General features: G+C 50.6%; 1 protein-coding gene across 5 annotated transcripts in view; it reads left to right on the forward strand.

Moving 5' to 3' along the window:
• PDE9A (phosphodiesterase 9A) overlaps positions 1–21,872 on the forward strand; it is a 123,461-nt gene that overhangs the window by 36,829 nt on the left and 64,760 nt on the right. For all 5 annotated transcript variants that reach the window (XR_010138894.1, XM_024239428.3, XM_024239430.3 and 2 more), the window contains exon 4: positions 10,726–10,769. Coding sequence is in view for 4 of the 5 variants with exons in the window: in XM_024239428.3 (XP_024095196.1) it covers positions 10,726–10,769 (44 nt within the window). In the remaining variant the exon portion in view is untranslated. The remainder of the gene's footprint in view (positions 1–10,725; positions 10,770–21,872) is intronic.

The raw sequence follows: 21,872 nt of genomic DNA on the forward strand, positions 1-21,872 counted from the left end.
AGCGCCGTCCCCCTCAGTGAGGCCCCAGTGGACGTGGCCATCACCACCCCCCTCAGTGAGGTCTCAGTGGATGTGGCCAGCACCGCCCCCCTCAGTGAGGTCTCAGTGGACGTGGCCAGTGTCGTCCCCCTCAGCGAGGTCCCAGTGGACGTGGCCAGTGCCATCCCCTTCAGTGAGGGCTCAGTAGACGTGGCCAGTGCCATCCTCCTCAGCGAGGTCCCCGTGGGTGTGGCCAGCACCGTCCCCCTCAGCGAGGTCCCAGTGGACGTGGCCAGCGCCACCCCCCTCAGTGAGGCTTCAGTGGGCATGGCCAGTGCCGTTCCCCTCAGCGAGGTCCCAGTGGACGTGTCCAGAGCTGTCCTGGTCAGCCGTCCTCCCTGTACCTTGAGGCCTCAGCCGAGCTCCTCTCATCTGGCGGTGCCCGTCAGTCTCCCCTCCTGCCCTAGCCAGGACGCCCGTCTCCTGCCCCACACAGTCTGGCTCTGACTCTTGGCTTCCAGACTCCCCAGAAGCTGCAATGCTAATTGGCTCCCCAGAGACTCCAGTGAGCATCTTGTCAGCCTCAGCACCAGCTCCCAGCCTGGGGGGTCTCGCTCAGAAGTGAAGTCACTGAGTGACCTGTCCTCCTAACGCCCACAAGACTAAAATGATCTCTCAGAGGGGACCTCACAGAAACCAGCACCTTGTCCATGCCAGCTGGGTCTCTGAGAGAAACTGCTTTGTTTTCCTGAACTCATTTGAAACAGCATGCAGAGACATTTAAACTGGGCGGGAAATAGGAGAAGCCCACCTTGACCCTTCTAATTCTCTGGACCCAGGTGCCTTATTAACAAGAGACAGTATCAGACACACCAGACAAAAGCCCTCTTGAGCCCAAAGAGCCCAAATGTCTGGAAGCTCTCTGCTGAGATGCCAACATGCATGCCTTTCTGATAAAGAGACAGAGACAGATGAGGTGCCATGATACGGACATGGCAGTGGACAGGGAGAGGGGAGCAGTGGAGATGGAGAAGATGGAGACACACGTGGATGCGGGTACAGGTGGAGAAGATGGAGACACACATGGATGCGGATACAGGTGGAGAAGATGGAGACACGTGGATGCGGGTACAGGTGGAGAAGATGGAGGTAGACAAGGATGTGGGTACAGGTGGAGAAGATGGAGACACACGTGGATGCGGGTACAGGTGGAGAAGATGGAGGTAGACGCGGATGCGGGTACAGGTGGAGAAGATGGAGGTAGACAAGGATGAGGGTACAGGTGGAGAAGATGGAGGTAGACAAGGATGCGGGTACAGGTGGAGAAGATGGAGGTAGACAAGGATGCGGGTACAGGTGGAGAAGATGGAGGTAGACAAGGATGCGGGTACAGGTGGAGAAGATGGAGACACACGGATGCGGGTACAGGTGGAGAAGATGGAGGTAGACGCGGATGCGGGTACAGGTGGAGAAGATGGAGGTAGATGCAGATGCAGGTACAGGTGGAGAAGATGGAGACACACGCGGATGCGAGTACAGGTGGAGAAGATGGAGGTAGATGCGGATGCGGGTACAGGTGGAGAAGATGGAGACACGCGGATGCAGGTACAGGTGGAGAAGATGGAGACACACGTGGATGTGGATACAGGTGGAGAAGATGGAGGTAGACAAGGATGCGGGTACAGGTGGAGAAGATGGAGGTAGACAAGGATGCGGGTACAGGTGGAGAAGATGGAGGTAGACGCGGATGACGATATAGATAGATGCATAGGGTGTGGATCTAACCGGGTACGGGTGCTGCGCAAACGGATCTAGACACCGATGTGGATGTGATCTAGATAATGTGGCTCTGGGTGTAGAAAGAGCTTCGGATACTCTAGCTATGACTGTGGGTGTGGATATAGGCATAGACATGGTGAAGAGGAGAGAATAGACTCTCCTCTCTCGTGACAAACTGATCGTGGCTGGGGGCAGCACGTGCTGAGATGTGGCTGTATTTGTCTCCCAGGCTAGTGCCTGCGCCTCCTGCACCCCCGTCTCCTTTGTGCCTTCTTCCATTCCCTCTGCCACCATTAGGTCCAGGCCTCACTGAGCTCTGACCTCCCTGCCTCCAGCCTGCCTCTCCCACACGGCTGCCAGGTTCAACCTGGTAAGACACCTCCTTCTCCATGGTGGCCTCCCAATCTGGGCCCTGCCAACCTATGCCTCACCAACTTCTCCAACTTATCCCCTGTACCCACGCCCACACCATGCCCAGCCCACAGGATCCTGCCTTGCCAGCTCTGCAGAACCAGCTTCTGCTCATCCGCTAGGTACCAGCCCAGCCACCTGCCTTAAGCACCATCCACAGTCACCCAGCCCATCACCATCACTAGCAAAGTCACCCATACCCATCACCATCACCATCCAGAGTCACCCAGCCCCTTCACTATCACCATCCAAAGTCACCAGCCCCATCACCATCACCATCCAAAGTCACCCACCCTGACACCATCACCATCCAAAGTCACCAGCCCCTTCACCATCACCATCCAAAGTCACCAGCCCCATCACCATCACCATCCAAAGTCACCAGCCCCATCACCATCACCATCCAAAGTCACCCAGACCTATCACCATCACTATGCAGAGTCACCAGCCCCTTCACCGTCACCATCCAAAGTCACCAGCCCCTTCACCATCATCATCCAGAGTCACCCAGTCCCATCGCCATCACCATCCAGATTCACCCAGACCCATCAACATCTCCATCTAAAGTCACCCAGACCCATCACCATCACTATCCAAAGTCACCCATCCTGTCACTATCACCATCCAAAGTCACGAAGCCCCTTCACCATCACCATCCAAAGTCACTCAGACCTATCACCATCACCATCCAAAGTCACCCAGACCTGTCACCATCACTATCCTAAGTTACCCAGCCTGTCACCACCACCATCAAAGTCACCAGCCCCATCACCATCACCATCCAAAGTCACCCACCCATCACCATCCTATCCAAAGTCATCCAGTACCACTACCATCCAAAGTCACCCAGACACATCACCATCACCATCCAAAGCCACCTAGCCCATCACCATCACTATCCAAAGTCATCTAGCACCATCACCATCCAAAGTCACCCAGACACATCACCATCACCATCCAAAGTTACCAGCCCCATCACCATCATCATCCAGAGTCACCCAGACCCATCACCATCACCATCCAAAGTCACCCTGCCTGTCACCATCACTATCCAAAGTCACCAGCCTCTTCACCATCACTATCCAAAGTCACCCAGCCCATCTCCATCACTATCCAAAGTCACCAGCCTCTTCACCATCACTATCACCAGGCCCTTCACCATCATCCAAAGTCACCCAGACCCGTCATCATCACCATCCAAAGTCATCAGCCCCATCACCATCACCATCCAAAGTCACCCGCCTCAACACCATCACCATCCAAAGTCACCAGCCCCTTCACCATCACCATCCAAAGTCACCAGCCCCATCACCATCACCATCCAAAGTCACCCAGCCGCTTCACTATCACCATTCAAAGTCACCAGCCCCATCACTATCACCATCCAAAGTTACCAGCCCCATCACCATCATCATCCAGAGTCACCCAGACCCATCACCATCACCATCCAAAGTCACCCAGCCCGTCACCATCACTATCCAAAGTCACCCCACCTGTCACCATCAGCACATCACTGGCTTCCTCCCCTCTGTGTGCACCTCAGTCTGAAGTGATCTCACTTACTTGTTTGAGGTTCTCACTGCTGCTGGCCCCGCTGGACGGTCTTCTCTCGTAGGAAGGAAATTTCACCTTGCTCTCTGCTGGATTTCCAGCCCCTAAACAAGGCGGGGCATGCTGGGTGCAGGATGGACTGAGTCGGGGACAGAGTGAACCAGTCCAGCTCGTGCATGCCTCCCCCTCTGCACTGCCCAGAGCAATTTTGTTTCTGGGGACGCAGGGCAACGTCTGGAGACATTTCTGGATGTCACCAGGGGTAACGGGCTACTACTTGTATCCAATGGGTGGAGACTTGGGATGCCGCTTGGCATCCTACAGCGCACAGGACAGGCCCACAACAATGACACACGTGGCCGGAGACATCAGCGGTGCTGAGGCGGAGCACCTGGTGTCTGAGGTCTCCCCTGTGCTCAGCTGTCACTGTCCTCTCACCCTCCCCCAATCTTCCAACCTAGTAGTTCTCAGACAACTGCGTCGGAATCCCCAGGGGGCTTGGTGGAGCACAGAGCTCCCCTCGGTCTCCGGTTCGTGACGGAGGGGGGCCCTGAGAATCTTTCTGCAGCAGAGAGCCAGGCTTTCTGCAGGTTCCCAGTGAGGAGGATGAGGCTGGCCCGGGACACACCACTGATGCTCTTCTGACCCAGGGGCTTTTCTCTCCCACTTCCCTCCCTCTTCCCTCTCCGGCAGGTGACGTTACTGGCCTTTTCTTTTTTGGCCCTGTCTCCTCCTTGTCTTCTCCCCTCTTCCTCTTCTCCACTCGGTGCCTGGTAACAAGCAGCCGTCCTCAGAGATGTGCTTCGGGGCCCGCACGCCTTGCTCCTCGCACTCTTCCTGCACCAGAGCCGCCCCGCGAAGCCTCGGAAATGCTCACCGTTTCTCTCCCACCCCCAGCCTCATGCTGCAGCCATTCCCTCACCACGTGTCCAGGAGGGAGCCGGCATCCTCTGCTGACTTTCGTGCTGTGACTATGGTGCTGTGTGGAAAACGGGCCATGGAAAGGCTGGGCAGGTGGCTGCTCAGAGCCCCACCTTACACGGTGACCCATGGGGCCTGGAAATTCACTGCCCCGATTTCCACACAGGTGCCTGAGCTCCTGCAGAGAATGCCTGAGAGTGAGATGCATGCCCATCAATTTGTGCTTTCAGGCGTCCTAAGCACACACGCCTGCTCTTATTTGAACCACTCCCTGTAAGCTAGTTCAACTAAAGAGGAGCTTTCCACCCTGGCTGCAGATTGCAACCACCCAGGAATCTTTTTTTTGAGACAGAGTCGCACTCTGTCGCCCAGGCTGGAGTGCAGTGGCACGATCTCGGCTCACTGCAAGCTCCGCCTCCCGGGTTCATGCCATTCTCCTGCCTCAGCCTCCCAAGTAGCTGGGACTACAGGCGCCCGCCACCACGCCCAGCTAATTTTTTGTGTTTTTAGTAGAGACAGGGTTTCACCGTATTAGCCAGGATGGTCACGATCTCCTGACCTCGTGATCCACCCGCCTCGGCCTCCCAAAGTGCTGGGATTACAGGCGTGAGCCACCGCGTCCGACTTTTTTGTTTGTTCGTTTTTGAGACAGAGTTTCACTCTTGTTGCCCAGGCTGCAGTGCAATGGTGTGATATCAGCTCACTGCAACCTCTGCCTCCCAGGTTCAAGCAATTCTCCTGCCTCAGCCTCCTGAGTAGCTGGGATCACAGGCATGCACCACCACACCCGGCTAATTTTGTATTTTTAGTAGAGACGGGGTTTCTCCATGTTGGTCAGGCTGGTCTCAAACTCCTGACCTCAGGTGATCCGCCCGCCTCGGCCTCCCAAAGTGCTGAGATTACAGGCCTGAGCCACCGTGCCCAGCCCACCCAGGAATCTTTAAAAAGGTACCAGTTGATGCCCAGACCCCTCAATTAAGTCCAGATTTTTAAGAGATTTTTTTTTTTTAAAGCTCTGCAAGTGATTCCAGCACACAGTCTGGGGACTAACCGCTGATGTAAGGTCTGGAAAATCTAAGAAACCACTCTTGACCCCACCCTGTGGTGACCAGAAACTTATGTCTACCAGACCCAGGGCCTTCCCTTGCTGAAACATGCTGGGTAAACTCTTTGTTTCTTCCTAGCAGACAGCAGCCCTCTCCCTCTAGCTCAGAATCTACGTCAGCAGTTGGTTGGTTGGTTGATTGGTTGGTTGGTTGGTTGGTTGGTTGGTTGGCTGGCTGGTTGATTGGTTGGTTGGTTGGTGGATTGGTTGTTGGTTGGTTGGGTTGTGTCTCTCTTTAACTTCCTCCGCTTCTGAAGGCACCTGCAGTGACTTGGTGTGGACTTGGTCACCTCACTGTCCCCCCAGCCTCAGGCCCAGGAACCATGTCTTTGGAGAAGTCTCTCCTGCTGGCAGCTGGTTGCATCTGGCATGCTTGGATTCCTGCAGGTGGCTGGTTGCATCTGGCATGCTTGGATTCTTCCCAGATTCACAGCCATAGGGTGGGCGTTTCATGAAATCTCCAAATTCCGAGGGCTCTTGACTGACCACCTCCATCCTGATCAGAAGGGGTGATGCCGGTTGCACGGTCTCTTAGAGATTAAAACTCTAGCTTCTTCTCTGCTCCTCATTCCAAACTAAACAAATTGTTGCATTGGATTATTCTTTCAAAATACTTCTTGCCTTAACACCATCCTTTAGATTTTGGTGGCCGGCTCCTGGTGTGGACCGCATCTCATGGGTGGACTCTCTGGTTTCTGCCTCCTGTTACCCCTCACAGTTATCTCTCCCTTGAGTCCTGCTACCTTCCAGAAAAATAGGCTCCAAACACACTTCCATCCCATCACTCCCAGCATGGAGTTCTCCAGTGGCCTGTTGGCTGCAGGACACTCTCCAGCCCCCCGCATTGGGATGTCTGGTCCCAATCCACCATAATGTACTTGTCTCCAATCTGCTGAGCTGCATGAATGCCCACCCCAGCCCAACGGGCACTCCCCTTCTGCAAACCTCCAAGCACATTCCCCCTCTGCACACTGTCAGTCTTCCTGTCCCTGCCCCAAATCCAAAGGCCCCTCCTATGGCTGGGGATCCACTGGCAGCTGCCTAACGCTTCCTATGCTCCTGGACGTTTGGTGCAATCTGGAGCATGCTCAAGCCGGCATTTGAAATAACCTGGAACACGTTTACATCATGGAATATATGGAAAATAGGCTGATTGGCTTCCACTCCCTTTTAGAGCTGGCAAGAAAAATAATTGATGACTAAACAACCTAACGACCAACAAATATAAAAAGTCATAGCCCAACCGTGATCAAATAAGGCTTCAGCATTCCTCCTTGGAGGGACTCTGAGCCATCTGGTGTCATTTTCCTTTCCAATCTGGGAACATTCTGGAGATCCTGACATCCAGCTAACATGGGCGTTGCTTCCTGACAACCCTACCCCTTCCATTCCCCAGTCACTACTGCTTCAAAATGCAGTGGAAGGAGAAAAATCAGACACCTCAGTAGCATGAGTGAAAGTGGGGTGTGTGGTGAGACACATACAGAGGGGAGAGGGCCAGAGGACGGCGCCGTGCGACACACACCATTGCTCCTTTTGTTCCCGGTTTCAGCCAAGTTGTGCCGTGGGTGACTCTCCACCGGGTGAGCTCTGTGTGTGCAAGGCCAGTATTCTCGGCCATTCTGGCTTAGAGAAAAGCTTTCTATATTCCAGAATGGCTCCAGGCCTCCTCCTCCTCCTATTAAATGTGTTTTAAAAGAGGTCTTAGAGCCCAAGCAGTTAGATCTTAGAAAAAGACAAATACAGTAGAAGCTGGAGGCAAGCTTATCCTTTCCAAAGAGGGAGTGCTTCCTGTGTTAATTTGTTGTTGAAGAGCATGATGAAGATTCAGCTCCGTTGAGACTGAGCCAAGAGTTGACTCATTCATGGGAGCAACATAATGGGTTGTGAGAAGCCAAAGGATTAAGCATCTGGGAGCCAAGACTGATCTTGAGTGGCCCAGAAATGCAACCCAAGGATCTTGGGCCCAAGGGCCAGGAAGGTTTCTGCAGCCTCCTGGAGCATTCACAGAGGCTCCCTGTCCATCCACTTTTCCCTCTGTTGCTGATGTGTTGGCTCCTGCCCTCAGCTCACCAGACTCCTCAGAGAGGCTGGCCTCTGAGTAGGTTGAATGGGCTTGAAGGGGGCTGGGCTCCATTTGGGTGGATGAGCAGGCCCAGCTCCCCTGTATGAGGGGAGGGTGTCTTGGTAAGCCTGTTTTTGTGTCAGGTGCCCAGGGCAACTTCCTCTGAGTCTCTTGCGTGGGAGAAGTTGCTGGACACGCCTCTCGGGCTCTGTCCCCACCGGCACTGCGTGGGATCCATGCTGTTCTCCTTCCAGCCTTTGCCCCACCTCCTGGAGCCCTTCTCTGCTCCCGGTCACTACCCGCCCCCAACCTCCAGCACTAATTTTCTAGGGACAAGGGGCAGGGGAAGGAGCAGAAGAAAGAGTCCTTGCTGCTCCTCAGAGGAGACGCAGGAGAAGGAAGTCGGGGAGGAGTGGGGAGCCAGGGTGGCAGGAGTGATGGCAAAGCCCCTTCCTGCTGCCCACGCAGGTCCTGGCGTTCTGTCCACCCACTGCACCATCTCCAGGGCTGCTCTCATGGCGGGAGCCCGAGAGACACTGAGAAGAGGAAGGAAGGAGGATCCAAGAGGAGCCCAACACACCCGGCTTCTCTGCTGCCCACCCTCCACTCTGTCCTCCTAGCCCGGGCCCTTCCTAGGCAGCCCTGCCACGGGTCCTCACTGGCCACACTGAGGCCATCAGCAAAGCACCTGGCCTCTTTACGCCTTGGGCTCTGGGTCTGTAAGGCAGTGAGGCTGAGGTTCCTGGAACAGCTGGGCACCGTGGACTTGCCCAGCTGAGCACAGGCATCAGGGGCTAGAGGGGCCCTAGTCCCAATGACGACCGAGTGCCCTCTCCACCTGGGAAGCTTGGAGGACTCTGCTCTGCACTTAGGGCCATGCTTCAAGCCCAATGCCTCTTATGACCGAGTCTCTGGGGAGAAATGAGCCCTCCAGTGCCAAATGACCCACCACTAAAAGGCCTTTTGAGACAGGGCCTCTCCTGAGCCCACGCAGGCACGTGGTGGGAGACAAGAGGGTGTGGGCTCACTTCTTGACATTCTACGTGAGTGGGGTCATTCATAGGGTGAGGCGAGAATCGAGGGGACAGAGGGCCCTCTAGTCCCCAGCACTTGGGCTCAGCTGGCAAGTCCACAGTGCCCGGCTCTCCTGGGAACCTCAGCCTCACCGCCCTACAGACAAAGAGCCCAAAGTGCAGGGAGGTCAGTGCCACACAGGTTTTATTTTTTCACATTATTGGTGTTTAAAATTGTAAAGATTTTCCACATTACCTGTAACCATCAAACCACATGTATTGCCCCCAGTTAATCACCATGAACAGCTTGGTGTGTATACCCCTCCATATTCACTGTGTTTCTTCTTCCAGAAATGAGCTCATTCTCTATATATCACTCTGTAACTTGTTGTTTTTACCTAGTAAGGAGTCATGGGCATCCCACCAGGTGAATACTTGCATTCTTGTCTTCATCTTCTTAACAACTACCTGACACCGCAGTGTCTCAGTCTGTCTGAACTTAAACAGCTAGACATTGAGTTCTCAGGGTCTGGAGGCTGAAGTCCAAGATGAGGGTGTGGGCAGGTTCTGTTCCTGGGGAGGCCTCTCTTCCTGGCTTGCAGACAGCTGCCTTCTGGCTGTACCCTCATAAGGCAGAGCAAGAGATGGCTCTGGTGTCTTTGCCCCTTGTAAGGACACCAACCCCATCCCGTGGGCCCCACCCTCAGGAACTCCTCCAAACCAAATCACCTCCCAAGGCCCCACCTCCTAATCTTACCCACTGGGGATGAGGGCTTCATTATATGAATTTGGGGTGGGGGTGCCTCAACATTCAGACCCTAGCACCATGGGACCACTAATGTGGCATCCTGCCTGTGGAGAGATGCACAGACTGAACCATCCAGACAGCACAGTGGAGCACGCTCTTTCAACTCACCTGCACCCGACCACAATGGGCACTCAGGAAGAAATGGGTAGAGCAAGCGAATGAATGAATGAGCACGTCAAAGACATGAACACATGACATCTGACTGTCCCGCTGTGTGCCCCTGTTTCATTCTGATGCATCCCTCCCTAAATTCATCTGCTGAGACAAAGGATTTTAACCGGTGTTGCTACACTGCTTTCCCCAAGATGTGGCAACCCACACCCCACCAGCAACACCTGTGACGTCTGCCGCCCTGTGTCCTTGTAGCACCTTTCTTACCAGGTTTCCAAATGTTCCTAAACTGCTGGGTCAAGGAATAGCATCTCCCTGGGGTTAGCCTCACTTGTGTGGATTTTTTCTTACTCCTCTTGGCCACTGCCTGTTCCTGGTCTATGCGTGTTCTATTGGCTGCACTGTCTTTTCCTGCCTCTTGGCCAGAGGCCGTCATGTGCCAGTGACGGAAACATTTTGGCTGTCATCTGCAGAGCCAGTATTCTCTCCCCGTCACGCTGGACCTCATGATGACGGGGGGGGGGGGGGCGACATCACGGAGATCCCGGTGCATTTTTGACTTCGTCACTGTCACCATCCTCTCTTGTTCATTTGGGGGATACAGTCACCATCAGCTCAACAGAGCAAAAGAGAGGGAGGCCACCTGCATCCACCAGGTCCTGAAATGGGTCCAGGCAGCTGTCCGAGTCTGATGTTTCCAACTTGATACAGCACCTGTGATTGGCAGTAGTACCCATGACAACATTTATTTAATTGACCAAACACGAACATTATAGAGGAAGTTGATCATTTAAATGATATACTTGAAATTCATCTGAGTAAGGAAGCTGAGAACAGTCAAAGAAGCTAATTTAAAAAATAAAAAAAATAAAAAACCACCTAATCCGCTGAATTCTAATCACGCCGAGTGCTTATCTCTCCTGCCAGACATATAGCTTGCGCCTTGCAGAGTCTCACGGCAGCACTGTCTTCTCTTTTGCAGCACTCCCTACAAAGTGAGACCTGTAGCCATCAAGCAACTCTCTGGTAAGGCCCTGCTGTCATTTTTTAAACTAAAAGAAGGAAAAAGAAATCTTGAGCTTGCCCCTGTGATAAAATATATACTAGTTAAGCATTTGAATCTAAGCATTTGAAATGTATATTAGTTAAGCATTTGATTCTAAGCATTTGAAATATATATGAGTTAAGCCTTTGAAGCATTTAACTATATATGTTAGTTAAGCATCCGAATCTGCATTTGAAGCCGATACCACTGCAGAATCTGAAACCTTGTACTACTGTAAGGGCTCTGCCTTTCTAACCCCAGGGAGAATAGCATCTGCCTGGGGTTAGCCTCCCTTGTGTGGATTTTTTCTTAACTCCTTTTGGCCACTGCCTGTTCCTAGTCTATGCCCGTTCCATTGGCTGCACTGTCTTTTCCTGCCCCTTGGCCAGAGGCCGTCCCAAGGACTTTGCAGATGCAGGGCGGCATCCACTCTGGTCTTTCTGGCCCAGCACCTGTCCTCCCCGCTCCACTGTGGGTTGCCAAGGCAGGCATTTGTGGCCCCTGGGATGCCTTGGGGTGCCTCATACAGTCACTTGGGCTGCTGTGTTAGAATCCTTTTCCTTTTTTTTTTTTTTTAAGACGGAGTCTGGCCCTGTCGCCCAGGGCTGGAGTGCAGTGTCACAATCTCGGCTCACTGCAACCTCTGCCTCCCAAGTTCAAGCGATTTTCCTGCCTCACCCTCCCAAGTAGCTGGGATTACAGGCATGCACCACCAAGCCTGGGTAATTTTTTTGTATTTTTGGTAGAGACAGGGTTTTGCCATGTTAGCCAGGCTGGTCTCAAACTCCTGACCTCAGGTGATCCACCTGTCTCAGCCTCCCAAAGTGCTAGGATTACAGGCATGAGCCACAGCACCCAGCCTAGAATCCCTTTTCCATTTGATTTTTATCACTTTTATTTATGTGTGATTTATACATCATAAAATGCCATTTAAGTGCCTATTTTGATGAGTTTTGAAAAATGTGTATACCCTTGTAACCATCACCAAAATCAAGACATTTGCACCACCTAGAAAAGCTCTCTCTTGCCCCCTCCAGTGTGTGTCAGTCCACAGCCCACCTGCTTTCTGACATCATCCATGAGATTTGTCTTTTTGAGAGTTTCATATATAAGAAATTACATGGTACATGTACTGTTTTTTGACTCGACATAATGTTTTTGAGACCCATCCGTGTGTGTGTAGAGACAGTTCATGCTTTGTATTGCTAAGTGGTATCCCATGGTGTAGGCTGAACCACAGGGTGTCTTCCATTCACTGTGGATGGACATTTGGGTTGTTTCCAGTCTGGGGGCTTTTAAGAATAAGGCTGCTGTGAGCATTAAAGTACAAGTATTGGTGGAAACGTATATATTTTATTTTGCTTGGCTAAATATCTAAGATACCTATAACTTTGCCAACTTCTTCGTACAGTTAAACATATACTTAACCATCTTCCATAAGAGTGGATAGAAGAGTCTGTAGAGTGTTCCCCAGTCTGGGTTTGTCTGACGTTTCTCTCACGACCAGCCTGGGTGTGGTGGGTTTTGGAAGGAATATGTGGGGTGCATGACAGCCAGGTAGGACCACGGGCTTCTCCACTGCAGAGTTACTATTGGTCTCCTTCCCTGCTCTTCTTTAAAAGCAAGTCACTAAGTCCAGCCCACCCAAACAGAGGAGAAAAAAACGGAGGTTCGTTTTCTCTACACAGATATTCATTTACTCCAGCACCATTTGTTGAAAAGATGATCTTTTCTCCCACTGAATTACCATGACACCTTTGTGGAAAATCAATGGGCCATATATGTGTGAGTCTTTTTCTGGACTCCAGATCCTGTCGTGTGAATTTACATGTCTTAAAACAACAGCACACCATCTTGACTACTGTAGACAAATAGTAGGTCTTGAAATCAGGTACTCTAAGTTATCCCTGGTTTCTTTTTTCTTTTTCAAAAATGTTATTGCTTTTATTTTCAAATAAATTTTAGAATCAGTCTCTGAATTGCTACAAAAAAAAGCAGTCTGCTAGGATTTTGAAGTTGCATTAAATATACAGAACAATGTGGGAAGAATTAATATCTTAAGAATGTTGAGTCTTCTGATTCATAAATATGGTCTATCTCTCCGTTTATTTGGGTTTCCTTTAATGTTTCTCAATAATGTGTTACCATTGTTAATATGAAGTACTTAAATAAATATTGATAAATACATCACTATTTCATGTATTTAATGGTGTTGTAAATGGATTTTTTTTTCATTTCAATTTCCAGTAGTTTTTAGTTTATAGGAATTGGCTTCTGTATGGGACCTTGCTAAACTCATTTATTAGGTCTAGTACCTTTTTGTAGATTTCCTATGATTCTATAGATGATTTTCTTATAGTGCTGGTCTTCTGACAACAAATTCCTTCTGCTTTTGTCTGAAAAGGTTTTTCTTTGCTGTTTTGCTTTTTTTTTTTTTTCAAAGAGAGAGAGCAATAAAGTCTCTCTCTGTTGCCCAGGCTGGAGTGCAGTGATGCAGTCATAACTCACGACAGCCTTGACCTCCCAGGCTGAAGGAATCCTCCCTCCTCAGCCTCCCAAGTAGCTGGGACTATAGGCACACACTACCATGCCCGGCGAATTTTTTAAGTTTTTATAGGGACAAGGTCTCACGATGTTGCCCAGTCTGGTCTCAAACTCCTAAACTCAAGTAATCCTCCCTCCCTGACATTACAGACGTGAGCCACCATGCCCGACTGACAGTGTTTTTATTTCATCTTCATTTTGAAAAGGTATTTTCTTGCCACAGAGAATTTTAGTTTCACAGTTTTCCAGCACTGTGAATATGTCTTCTCATTGTATTTTAGCTGGTACAGCTTCTGATGAGAAGTCTGTAATGTCTTATCTTTGTTCCTCTGTGTGCAATGTGTCTTTTTCTCTCTGGCAACTTAAGATGTTTTCTTTATCACTGGCTTGCAGGAATATGATTGTGATGGCCTTGGTGTGGTTTTCTTTTGGTTTAACCTGCTTGGTGTTCATTGATCTTCTTGGAACTTTGGGATCATATTTGTCATGAAATTTGGAATTTTTTCTGCTCTCCTCTGTCTCTCTCCTTTCCCCGGGACCCTAATTACCTGAGTGATAGCCTGAGAGCGTCCCCTGACTCACTCACACTGTTTCTTTCTTTCCAGACCTTTTTTTCTGTTTGCTTTATTTTTCTTAGACTTTTCTGTGACGTCTTCCATTGCACTGGTCTTCCCTCCTGCAGTATCTAGTCTGCTGTTAATCTCATTCAGTGAAATTTTCATTTCAGATATTGCATTCTTCATCCCTAGGAATTTTGTTTTCCTCCTTTTTTGTATCTCCCATTTTTACATCTCCCATTTATGCCTCATTATGTTTATATATCCTGTAAATGCTTATACCTCATTGTAATTCTGTTTCATGCCATTGTCTGCTAGTTTCCTCCTCTCTGCCATATCCAAGTCTGTCTCTGTTGATTGATTTTTCTCCTGGGTATGGATCATATTTTTCTGATTCTCATGAATCTAGTAGATCTTGGTGGAATGCTGATCACAGGAATGCCTGCTGGTTCATCATCTCGTTTTGTTTCTCCCAGGTAGAATGTTGGGCTTTGCCTTGGCAAGCAGTTAAGTTACTTGCACATCAGTTTGATGCCTTTGAGCCCCACCTTTAAGCTTTGTGAGAATGGTTCTAGAGGGCCCTTACCCCAGGGATAGCTCAGTCCTACTAAGACTTGATCCCTTTGGGGTCTCCCCCAAACTCCTGGCTGATCACCAAATTCCACTCTGGCTGTTTAGAATGCAAATGTTTGAAGATAAGAATGAAAGCGCCAGGGACTTGAAGGTCGTTGCAAGGATGCTGGCTTTTATGCTGAGTGGCGTGGGCAGCTATTAGAAGGCTTTCAGGAGAGGAGTGACATCATCACATTTGTGTTTTAAATCTTGCTCAGGGCGCTGGGTCGAGATCATGAAAGGGAAGTGGCAGCAAAGGTGGAGGCAGAGAAATCCGAGAGGAGGCTATTTTTTTGGGAGGAGACGGAGGCCCAGGCCGGTGTGGGGGCCATGGAGGTGATGAGGAACGCAGGTTCCAGCAGGTTCTAAAGGAAAAGACAAGCTTTTTCCTAAGTGGAAGCGGGATATAGAGACCCATCCGGGGCTTCTTTGACCTGAGCACTGAGCACCACGGCCCAGGGAGGGGGTTGCTGTGCGTGGGCTTGGCCTGCTCATCAGACATCAGGTGCATGAGGAGCAGGCAGAGTCAGGGCAGGTGGCCTCTCGGCTGTCAGCTCCCAGTGGATGGTGTTGAAGTCTGGGACTTGGTGAGACCAGCAGGGAGTGAGTGAGCGCCAGCAGGAGGGGCCAGGCCTGAGCCGGATGGAGACCGAGCCCATCCGTGGGAGAAGGACGCTGGTGACATCAGGAGCAGAGGGGAAGCCATGAAGCCCCGGAGGCAGGAAGAGGCAAAGGCCAGCTGGGTGTGGGTGGGTTGCCGCAGGGCTCTTGCAGGCCAGCGAAGACGGGCGAGATGGCTGTGCTCAGAGTTAGAAGAGCATCGCTGGAAGCAGAGGAAACAGGGATTTCTGTGTCACTTGGGGGCCCATCCAGGACCAGTGGGAGATGGAGTTGGGCTCATTAAGGGAAAGAGGTGAACGGAGGGAAGTTGGAATCAGCTGTCCTAAGGCCGGAGCTGCTCCCCCCTGGAGGACTCTGGCAAAGGCTGCTGGCCTTGGGCTATGCAGGCGCCCAGTGGCTGAGAGATCAGAGCCCTCTGCAGCCCTCCTGGAGCTTGGATCCTAGGAGCCACAAAGGGGCTTGAAAAATAATCCATCCTGAGAAACACAAAGGCTCACATTAAACTTCGCATCATAAAGTTTTGAGTAAAAGAACAATAAGGGGCATTTCTTCTAAAGGTGCCAGGATGAGAAAAAGCAGGAAACAGTACTGCAGCTCCAGGCTTTGCACCATCTCTACAGAGGGCTGGGGCTGGTTCGGGAGCATTCGGCCCAGGCTGTGACCTCCTCAAGAAGGTCGTCAGGGCCCAGGCTCCCGCCAGCCCTCACGGCAGCATGAGGCCGGCACGAGACAGGTGCTTCAGGTGTTTGTTGAGAGCTGCACACACTTCTGCTGGGCTGGGCAAGACTTCCCTCTTCAGAGAGGATGAGCGGCCACACAGAAGGCCAGGCTGGGTGTCCCTCCGGGCCAGCCGAGGAGCACTGCGCTTATTCTGCTGTGAGGAGTCGCTGGCTCTCCAGGGGGCTGCATTTTCCTAGCAGCGTCAACCCCTCCCACATCTCCATAGTCACATCCCAGCCGGGCTAACACCACCTTTCCCCGCCTCTGGGTGCGTGGGGACCCCGCTCTCCAAATAGGCCAGTGTTCCAGGCTTTTCTTTAGGAGACAAAGTCGGTGTCAGGTAGACACCCCCACCCCGCCAAACACACACACACACACACGGCTTTCCTGAGAAATGCGTTTAGAGAACATTTTTTCCATTTTGGGTTTGTCCTTAGGAATTCTTCACTCTCCCTATGGCAACAACCTTCCCTCTCCCATCCATCGGCCTTGGGTCCCAGAGCCACTGAGCCGTGGCCCAAGGTCAGGAGTTAGCTCTCGCAATGCAGCCCTGAGTTCTGGCCTGTAAGCAGCCCCGGGTGCCCTTGAATCAACAGACCACGTTTCCAGTGGCAATAAAAGACCCTCAGAAAAGGAAATGGGAGCTCTTTCTAGACTAGCACAAGGCTCAGGGGGTGGGAGGCAGGGGGCAGGGAGGCCGACGCCACGCAGCCCCACACCCAGCCTTTCCCAAGGCCCTGGGTTCCTCACTGATTCTCAGCAGGTTTCAGTAAATGCCTCTAACGGGCCCGGTGGAACCGTGCAATGCAGAAACGCCCCAGGGTTTTGCTGTTTTGCTACTTAAATATTCAGGAAATAGTAAAGAGAAGAGTATTACCAAAAACATGACTTTTCATAGAAAAGGAAGAATAGGCCAGCCCTGGCCTGGGTCCACAACCCCAGTGTGAGCTGCAGAGACTTCTCTGGATTGGTGAACAGCTCCTGCTGGGAAAGAGCATGGCACAGCCTCGTTCTCCAGCGTAGAGCAGAAGGAATGGCCCCGTCCACGCAAAGGTCTGTGTTCACCAAGCATCTTCTGTAGAAAAATGCTCTCTTCACCTGATCATGGGAGGCAATCAAATGGATAGAGCGTTTCTCCCTTTTGTGACTAAAATAAAGGTAATAGCAACTACAAAAACCACGACACATGCTTCTCAGCATCTTTTTATAATAATAGTGCTGATTTTTTAGAAAATTCTTGAGCCTCAATCACTTTTATTTGATGTAAGCTGCTCAAACTCAAAGAGTGGTGTTTTCCAGATCATAAAACACAGATCTCAGCTGACGGCGGTTGACGGGTGTCCCCCGAGTGCCCTCGGCTGCCAGGAGCTGGCAAGGGAGATGCCTGTGATGAGGATTGAGTGCTGTGATCACAGCACGTGGGAAAAGGACAGGGCCTCCCTCAGCGTGGCAGATCGCGTGGGTCCATGGGTCCGTGTGATCTCAAGACCTTATCAAGGGGATTGTGTCTTTTTGACTAGAGCGTTAGGGAAAGCGTGCTGCAGTCACACGCCAGGACAGCCCCCCACGGCCCGAGTCCTATAGGAGAGCCAGGGGCTGTCACGATTTTCTTAGGCGCAGCAGCAGTTGAACTGTGCTGTCACACTTAATCCAAGTGACGACAGTGTCTTCAACTAGGACAGTGCTGTAGAGGTCTGGTTCTGCTTGTTCTCCTCCACATTCCTGCCTGCCCTAGGACCCAGGACCTGTCTCTAGTCACACACACCCTGTCCAGCCTCTGCATCTGGCCCCCGCGGAGACCCACGCCACATTCTACCCCCGCCAGAGACCGAGGGTGACTTGGAGGCTTCCAGTTCCCAGCAGCTTTATTGGCGTTGCTGTTTCCATAGAAGGACAATGAAAGGGGGCCATAAGGAGGAGCATCCGCAGAGTGCGTGCTTGAGCTTCTGCAAGCTGGAGGAGGCCGGTGGCCGGCAGGGTGGGCAGGCTGGCTGGCTGTGCCCCACAACACGCATGTGAAGAGGTTTTGGGGGCAGCCATGGAACCCCGGAGCTGCCACCACATGAGAGTTCCCCCAGGAGGTGACCAAATGCATTTAAAGTCCAGCCGCAGTCCAGATACAGATGCACCGTAACTGTAAAACACACAACAAATTCTGAAGCCTTAGTATGAAAAAGAACATAAAAATCTCAGTCATTTTTATATTGAGTTCATATTTCCTAGTTGAGATGTCATTGATATAACATAAAGCCCATCATTTTAAAGTATACAACCTCAGCCAGGCATGGTGGCTCACGCCTGTAATCCCAACACACTGGGAGGCTGAGGTGGGTAGATCACCTGAGGTCAGGAGTTTGAGGCCAGACTGGCCAACATGGTGAAACCCTGTCTCTACTAAAAATACAAAAATTAGCTGGGTGTGGTGGTGCACATCTGTAATCCTAGCTACTTGGGAGGCTGAGGCAGGAGAATCGCTTGAACCTGGGGGGTAGAGGTTGCAGCAAGCCGAGATCATACCACTGCATTCTAGCCTGGGTGACACAGTGAGACTCCATCTCAAAAAAAAAAAAAGTGTACAACCTCAGTCTTTTTTAGTGTCTTCATTTTGTTGTGCAACCATCACCACTATTTAATTCCAGAACATTTCCATCAACCCAAAAAGAATCCCTGTACCTGTTAGGAGTCCCTCTCCATCCCCTTCACCACCCAGCCCCTGGCAGACCCTGCTGTCTGTCCTGTGCATTCTGGACCTTTCACATAACAGAATCTGTGGCCTTTCCAGCCTGGCTTCTTCCACTTTGCACACTATGTTCCAGGCTCCCTGTGTTGTGGCACTTGACAGTTCTTTGTTCCTTTATGGCTGGATGACGTTCCGTTGCGTGGCTGCATCATGTGGCTGCATCGTATGGCTGTGTCACGTGGCTGCGTCACGTTTGGTTGATCCGTTCATCAGCTGAGAGACATTTGGGCTATTTCCACAAAGGCTGTTGTGAATAATGCTGCTGCGAACATTTGTGTGCAAATTTTTGTATGAAAGATACATGGTGAAATGAGGTATTTTGAGGTATATTGGATTAAATGAAATATTAAAAATTTTTTTAAAGTCTAGCCGTCTTGAAGGGGAGGGCCTGAGAGAAGTGCTGAAAGTTCACAGCAGAGGATACCGGATGCTGCGGTGTGCCAGGCTGGCCTGTCCAGGAGGTCCCTGCAGCCTGGATGGGAGGTCCCTTACCCATTAATGGGTGCCTCCTCCAACCCCTGAGTCCCCCTGCCTGAGGACTTCCTCTGTGCCTGGCACACGCGGCTGCCCCGAGGTCAGTCCTCCCCATGAGAGGGAGCTGAAGGACAGGTGCCCAGCTTTTTTGCTCCACAGTGGGACCGTTCTCTGATGTCATCAGTGCAGTTGCTCAAAGGGAGCTCAGAGCGAGGAGTCACCTGTGCATCAACTCACCCTCTGGGAGCTCTCTTCCCTTCCACACCTCAATCCCCCACTCCCTCCTAGGGCTTCCTGGGCTGGCCTCCAAATGCGCCTCTAGCCCCCAGCTCCTTGTCTCCGGTGGGCTTTTGAGGATCTCAAACTAAGAACCTTAGACTCCAAGACAGGTCAAGCCTCCTGGCATACTCATTTGTCATTTGGATGAAATAGCCTTAGGAGAGCTACTTAACCCCACTGAACTTCCATTTCCCTTACAAAATAGGAATTCTAATGCATACCTTGCATGGTTCTTGGGAGGATAAATGAAGTAATTTATGCAAAATGCTGAGCACAGTGCCTGCCACTTGGTAAGTGCCCAGTAAATGGTTGTTATCATTGAAAATGACCTAGAGGGCATTTTTGAATGGCTAAAGTTATGTCTCTCTGGAATTGCTGAATTTTAATAGAACAGGAATGCTTCCTAAGGTCTAAAACAAAACGCGGAGGACTGGCTGTGTCTGCCCTGGAAGCCAAGTTAATGCTGAAGTCTGCGCACAGACATGTTGCTCATGAGAAATAATAATGCTCCTTAATAATATTGTCTATTTCAGTGCAGTTTCACTCTAGAAGGCTTTATAAGCAAAGCCGCAGTCATCCTTACTTGCATTCTTTTTGAAACAAAAAGACTGCAGTGTATAAATGAAAAATAACCATTTCTGGAATTGTGTGTTCAGATGGATTCCCCTTAGAGTAGCCTAGCCAACAAAGACAGCAGCAGCCCTTAGCATGCCTCTGTCAGAGATATTGATCACAAACAGTAATACAGAAGCCTTCAGAATGGAAGTGTCCTGACGGCAGATTTGAGTAAAATGGAGATGATGACAGCCGAACATTGCTGCACGGACCTCAAGACTGCAAACGTTAGGACTGCCCTCCCTGCTCCTAGGCGTTTGTGAGAACCAGGCCAACCCATACCTACCCATGGCTGTGTCCTGCCTGACTGCACTGAAATGCACAGATCCTGTGGGTGCAGTTTGATGAGTTTTGTTTTGTTTTTTGTTGTTTTTGTTTTTGAGACGGAGTTTCACTCTTGTTGCCGAGGCTGGATGCAGTGGCACGATCTCGGCTCACTGCAACCTCTGCCTCCTGGGTTCAAGCAATTATTCTGCCTCAGCCTCCCGAGTAGCTGAGATTACAGGCGCCCGCCACCATACCCAGCTAATTTTTTGTATTTTTAGTAGAGACAAGGTTTCACCATGTTGGCCAGGCTGATCTCGAACTCCTGACCTCAGGTGATCCACCTGCCTCGGCCTCCCAAAGTGCTGGGATTACAGGCTGAGCCACTGTGCCCAGCCACAGTTTGATGAGTTTTGATAGAAGGGCATGTGTTAGAACTTTCAGGAATCACCACCCAAACCAGAAATACCATTTGACCCAGCAACGACATTTATATGTATATACCCAAAGGAATATAAATCATTCTATTATAAAGATACATCTACATGTATGTTCATTGTAGCACTATTCACAATAGCAAAGACATAGTATCAGTCCAAATGCCCATCAATGATAGATTGGATAAAGAAAATGTGGTACATATACACCATGGAATACTATGCAGCCATAAAAAGGAACAAGATCATGTCCTTTGCAGTGACATGGATAGAGCTGGAAGCCATTATCCTCAGCAAACTAATGTAGGAACAGAAAACCAAATACCACATGTTCTCACTTATAAGTGGGAGCTGGACAATGAGAACACATGGACACAGGGAGGGGAACAACACACACTGGGGCCTGTTGGGAGGGTTCGGGGAGGGAGAGCATCAGGATAAATAGCTAATGCATGCTGGGCTTAATACCTAGGTGATGGGTTGACAGGTGCAGCAAACCACCATGACACACGTTTACCTGTGTAACATCCCTACATGTCCTGCACATGTATCCCAGAACTTAAAATTAAATTAAATTTTTTAAAAGTGCACGTGCATGTAACCGCCACCACAATCAAGACAGAGGACATTTCCATCACCCTAGAAAAATGTCCCTGTACCCCCTTCAAGGCAGTCCTCACTGTGGAGTGCTCTGCCTATTTTTGAGTTTCACGGAGTTGGAATCATACAGCATGGGCTCTTTGATGTCTAGACTCTTTCACTCAACATCATTTTTGTTTGTTTGTTTGTGTGTGTGTTTGTTTTTTGAGACAGGGTCTCACGGCTGTTGCCCAGGCTAGAGGGTGAGGCACAATCATGGCTCACAGCAGCCTCGACCTCCTGGGCTCAGGTGATCCTCCCACCTCAGCCTCTGAGTAGAGACATGTTGCCCAGGCTGGTGTCGAACTCCTGGGCTCAAGCAATCCGCATCATGGTGTTTGTAAGATCCGTTCATGCAGTTATTTCCTTTTGCACTGCTGAGCACTGCCTGCCTTGCTCATTCATTCTCCTGTGGACGGACATTTGGGTCATTTCCAGTTTAGGGTTTGGCTACTAGAATTATTGTACAAGTCTTATCGTGGGCATCCTTGTCCATAATCTTGGGTCCACCTAGGAGTGAAATGGCTGGCTCATATGCTGTGTTTGTTTAACTTAAGCTTAATTGTTAAGTGTAAGAAACTG

Source organism: Pongo abelii, chromosome 22 (assembly GCF_028885655.2).
Source record: "Pongo abelii isolate AG06213 chromosome 22, NHGRI_mPonAbe1-v2.0_pri, whole genome shotgun sequence".
NCBI classification, from domain to species: domain Eukaryota; kingdom Metazoa; phylum Chordata; class Mammalia; order Primates; family Hominidae; genus Pongo; species Pongo abelii.